The sequence below is a fragment of the Atta colombica genome, unplaced genomic scaffold (genome assembly GCF_001594045.1).
Source record: "Atta colombica isolate Treedump-2 unplaced genomic scaffold, Acol1.0 scaffold3, whole genome shotgun sequence".
Classification (NCBI taxonomy): Eukaryota; Metazoa; Arthropoda; class Insecta; order Hymenoptera; family Formicidae; genus Atta; species Atta colombica.
Genome location: NW_017259403.1, coordinates 994,219 through 1,000,264, shown reverse-complemented (window position 1 = coordinate 1,000,264; position 6,046 = coordinate 994,219). Strand labels below are relative to the sequence as shown.

General features: G+C 29.3%; 1 protein-coding gene across 1 annotated transcript in view; it reads left to right on the top strand.

Moving 5' to 3' along the window:
• The first annotated feature begins 2,628 nt into the window (after window positions 1-2,628).
• The window catches only part of LOC108690189 (MOB kinase activator-like 3), a 106,357-nt gene continuing 102,939 nt past the window's right edge, over window positions 2,629-6,046 (top strand). The window contains exon 1 of the mRNA XM_018197365.1: window positions 2,629-3,006. Coding sequence (XP_018052854.1) covers window positions 2,962-3,006 — 45 coding nt within the window. The 5' untranslated portion in view covers window positions 2,629-2,961. The remainder of the gene's footprint in view (window positions 3,007-6,046) is intronic.

Sequence of the window (6,046 nt, the reverse complement as noted above, 5' to 3'; positions counted from 1 at the left end):
GAATAGATAAATTTTTAATGCTGCACATTCAGTCTTTTTCCGGTAAAGCAAAGTAAACCATCAGAAATTAACAGACCGATATTATCATCAATGTCAAGTATTAATACGCATTATGATACGATAAAAGTTTTATTACGTAATAAAATCAGAGGAGTTTCTGATACAGATGAAATTGCTGATTGGAGAACTGAGATCGGTCGCGATGTAGACGAATTTATTATTATCGAATTTATTATTATTGACAGATATTAATCAAGGAGATACATGTTAAAATAGCGAGAAACTTCATTCCTATATTGTCACATGTTCGACATTAGAAACTATCTGTAAATTTTGACAAATCGGATGAAGAACCTTGTGAAATAGCGGCGGAACAAAACTGGCGAAATAAAAATGATAAAAAAACTAAACGTACTTCTCTAGATGCATGTCCTGATTGGGAAACGTTTAATGTTAATAAAAATGTTGCGCTAGGTATATTACAAAATGGTAATATTTCTCCGATTTTAAAAATAGGATCTAATAATGTAATTGTCGAAAATACATGTGATTTTGATAGCATTGTGCAAATTGTCGCCGCGGTATGCGTGTACGAGAAATTTAAAGAAAATGTAGATATAGCTACAATAGATGCTTTTAAATTTATAAAATCTTTTGTACAACGTGATCCAACAAAAAAGATACTAAAATGCGAGCTGAAATTTTGTAACATGTTTTGTACAATATACGACAATTCGTGACATTGTAACAATAAACGCTTTATCAATTTATGCGAATATGTATTCTAAAAAAGTTACAGCTATTTCGAAATATGTGAAATATGTGGGAACATAAAAATTATTAAGAAGCATTTTATCGATAAATGAAGAAATATTAAACACGATTTTGCAAATATTGTGGATGCAATAAAAGAAGGAAAAGTTTTAAAACCTAAATATAGTAAATATGATAAAGAGCGTTCTGTAAGCATATCGTACGATGCACAACTGTTTATTGAATCTTCGATTATAATTATTCTGTAGGACACTTCCACTATCTATTCAATTAAATGAGCAACAGTACATGTGTATATCACGGACATTCCCAAACGTCGATTGGTCATTATACTGCATATGTGCATAACGGTACCAACTGGATAGAATATGATGACTCATTATATACGCAAATTGAAGAAAATAAGCGTTAAAATAAATTGTCATATAAACACGTGTATTTACATAGAAACAAAATATTTTTATACTTTTTATGCGGAAAATATTTTATATAATGTTATTAATAAATATATTATATTATAATAATATTAAAAAAATGTTTCATTGTAAAATATCACAATGCCCGTTACCCGAATGGTTCTGATTATATACATATTATTAAAAATGATTTTCGTGTTGTTATCCCTCTTCTCTGCTACTTTCGTTCTCTCTCTCATACACATGCGTGCATGCACATACAAAATATATTATTAATTATGACAAGATGAAATAAATTTAAAAAATTTAAATATGTATATCATAATGGTATAGGTACGTTAAAGTTTTAAAGATACTGCTTATTTTTCAATCAACGCACAAATTTTCTTATATAAACTAGTTACGATAAGTATTATATATATAAGTATTATATATACCGCAGTCTCAGTGGTCGAATTAGGAAGACACCCGAACGAAACTCAAAAGATCTCCAAATTCAGTCTGAGTTTACATTTTTTGAAACAAATCATGTAGATTAAGATGCTTATCCATCTAACATGACTAGCAACAACAATATTATCAAACGATAATTTAATGTTAATGTCTTTGTAAATGTTTTTCATGTTAATAGGTTAGTTCTGTTTATGAATGCATTTAACAATTATAAATTTATTTCGGCGTGCAGTTTGCAGAAATTTTATGTAAATTTTATATAATGCAAATCGAATTATTCAAGTATTCGGATACACAACTCAGACTGTATAGATTATCGTTTCTCAATAGTGTAATTATATTATAGTTACGAAGACCTTCTGTTTAAATATAGTATATACAAAGCATTTTACTTTTTAAATTAACATTTTATTTTGTATTCATCCAATACTTACAAAATACAGAGAATGGGTGATAAAATATGAGATAATGAATATGAGAGGATTATTGTACAGCGGATGATTCTATTCATGATTCTAACCTACCAGGGTATTAAAAGAAACTACATTTTTTGAATTTTCAAAAAACCGATAGCGATAGGAGATTCGTACTGTAGATTGCGCAGTGATGACATCTTTTACACTTGCATTTGTGTTTCTACTCTCACGTTGTGAAGGCAATATGATAGCGTTCTTACACGCACGATACGTCAATCACGCACGATACGTCAATCACGCACGATACGACAATCGTGAGGGCAATGTGAGCCCTCCAATTGTTATCTGGGCAATGACAGATTTGTGCGATTTTGCTGACACGCTATCTGATTATGATTGGGTGATTTCAATAACAAAAATTATAAAATTTACGTTGACATATTATGTATATGTATATTCAGTTTTCTTGATTTCCAATTTATGGATGCAGCATGGATTCGTATATCCCTTTTCTTTATGTCTCTCTGCTATGATTTTATCGACAGTGTAAGAAAATTGATGTAGCCACGTAGTTCCTAAATCAAAAATAAATGTATTGGCGGTAGTGTACCGACGATTTCAACGATAACAGGAAAAAGGCCGGCATGGCTTCTCTCAAGTTTCTCTCTAATCACAATTTGAACGAACATTTTTTCGTGGTTTAGTACTTCAGTTTGTATGATCGAACGAAATATTTTGCTCTGATTTGTTTACGAATACGAGTGAACATCGTAGAGTGATTTTTAAAGATGAATATTCGGATCTATGCGTAAGCTAAACGTGTCAATCAATTTCCTTTTCTCACATCTTTTATATGTGAATGTACAAACGAATAACTGTAACAATAAATCTTCACACGCACGATGACTACATTAAGTGGATTTATAGAATTCTTCCAGAAAGGCAAGGTAATGACAAAACGACTGTTAGTTTGTAGCACGACTACAAATTTAGGATAAACTAACCTCGAATTAAAAGATGTACTGTAAAGCCGAGTGTATAATGCTGATTCTACAATGAGTCGGTAGTCAGAAATCCTAATCTTAATTGATGAAGTTGGCCAATCAGCTTTAGTCATACAAGATGGCTATTGGTCAACTTCATCGATAAGATTTAGAACTACCGATCCATTGAACTATCGATTCATTGTAAAAGCGTAAGAATCGGTAGTTTATAATCGATGAATCAGAAACGAATCCGAAGGATAATTAGTGAATCGGGATTGGTCGAAATCAGTAAATCGATAAAGTTGCCCAGCAATCAACTTCTTTGTAAAGACCATGGCACATAAAACTTAAGATAGTAAGATATAAACAGTAAGGAAATTAACATGTTGGATTGGCTTCTAATTATGTTATGGCTTTACGGACTTTACTGCAATTGGTCAATTCGCTTCTTACTGCTTATGTTTTATTGTTTAAGTTTTTTGTATACCATGGCTCTAAAATTATTGACTATCAACTTGGGTTTTTTATGATAGAACTAGTGTTTGCTTTTGTAACTTAAAGTGAGATAAGTATATGTTTAATATATGGCGAAAATGAGAAAGAATGCAGTTTAAAGAATAAAAAAACAGACCTATCGTAGCTTGTTGTAGATTCGAACTAACAGTGAGCTAACCTACATTTTATGAAAACGAAATAAATGTACTGTAGAGCCATTTAAATTTAATCCGATTAACTTAATGAACATGGACACATTTTTATTAAATAATACGAATAAAACTATCAAATTAGTTAATAGAATTATACAAAGTCTGCAAAGGCTCAAAGAATTACAAGTTTCAAATAAGTTTCAACAAAAGGCTGAGTCAAACATGCTATTGGTATAACAAATTCTTATATATTACAATATATTTAAACTTCCAAACGTTTTAGACTTCACAGGACTATCCTCAGTGAATAGTAACTTACACAATAGTAACTTACAATATTATAAAAACTTCTTTACATCAATCATGTCCTTGTTATAGAATTAAAAATGTAGATCTCCATTTTGTATTTAAAATATATCGCTCAAACAAGAAAATACCAATATGAAAAGAACGTGGTAATCATAGATGTAGATAGAATATTATAACTAGTGGACATATTTTTATTGGTAAATTAATTGTAACATAATTAAATTGTAACATACCTTGAATAATATAACAACAGATGGAAGTTAACATATTGAAATAATATGACCAAACAAATGGAAAAAATGGATCGACGGAACAATTAAAATGAAACAGAAGTAAAACACGTTGAACATTATAATAAACAAAATACATGAAAAGCGGGGAGATGTTTTGATATAAATTAATATAGGAAGAAGGAACTGATTGTGAGGTTCATACTGTGGGAGTCAGTTGAGAGATAATGTATCCAGGATAAGAACAGATATGATTCTGAAAGAAATTCTGTATCATTTTGTTTATTTAAACCGTTTTTTTTTTGTTTAATTTTGTAGATTATCCCTGAAGTTAATCTTTTGCTTTAATATCTTTTATTATCTAAAATCTGGGCTGTGTTCCAAAATTCACTGCCAGTGCTGAAAATTTATAATACACATAATGTGACTATAGATTTTCAGTGCTGGCAGTGAATTTTGAAACACAGCCCAGATTTTAGATAATAAAAAATATTAAAGCAAAAGATTAGAAGCCCTAAATTCTTTTCAATCAAAATGATTTTATACTTTGAAATGGTAGATGAAGACCCATTTTTTTTTTTTATATCGGAATTATATTCTTCTCTTGTTTTTAAATATCGTTTTGTTTTAGTCAACATACGTTATGGCATAGTCTCTTGGCATAGTTTCTTGGCAGAAAATCTTATATCTTACATACAACATCACTATAAGTCATTAACTTAAGAGTTTTTGCTTAAGAATTTTATAAAACTTTTTGTATTCGATATCGAAAAGTCTGTTTTTATTTTACATCTCGTAATTGATAAAAAAATTCTCGAAGATGTTCTCCATAAATAATAGTTCGTTTTTTTTTTATTATAGATTCATTAATAAAATTTCTCGATCGTCTTTTTTTATAGAAAGATAAAGAATTCAATCTATGAAGAATCGTGGAAAAAATAAAGAATAAAGAATAACAATCATCAATGAGAAAATTGATGGTATATGAAGTTCTTTCTATGGAAAGCAGGATTTGAAAAGAAAAATTATTTTGTCTACCATGCCATAGACACCTGTTTTGTATGATAAAAGATGGTAAAAACAAAAATTCAAATATTATCAAAAAATGTAGTTTTTTAAAATATAAATTAAAAGATAATTTGTTATAATTACAATGCATCCAAAAAATTCACAATTGTTGTCTTCAACATCCTCCATCTTGACTCCATATGTTCGTGCAAAGAATTAAACGCCAAATGAAACATGGTGTAGCTAAAAAGATTATCAATATCTCTGTAAAACGGCTAATCGGTAGTAACTTTAATGCCCTTAACTCTAAATCTTATAATACAAAATTCATCACGACGGGAGATAGGGGAAAATCTATAGAAGTGCTTTTGTTTAAAAATGTGTATAAAAACACATTTTTGGTTAAAAACATGTTTATAAAAACAATATACTCTTTTTTTTATCGACGATTGACGAATCTTATGTTATGAGATTTAGAGTTAACTGTTAGAGTTACTACCGATACGTTTGCCCTTCTATGTGAGATACGTTGACATCTTTCTAGTTAGACTTCATGTGTATACTAGACGCTATACGATTCATTTAATTGTATATTTGACGTTTAATTCTTTGTATGAACATATGTAATTCACGATGTTGGAGAGAATAATCGTCTGAATTTTTTGGATGTTACTGCAATCATAACGAATAACAAATTATCATTGATTTATATAAAAAAAAATCTACATTTTCTGATATAAATATCTGAATTTTTATTCTCAGCACTCTTTACCATACAAGAGAGACCTATGATATAGTAGATAAATA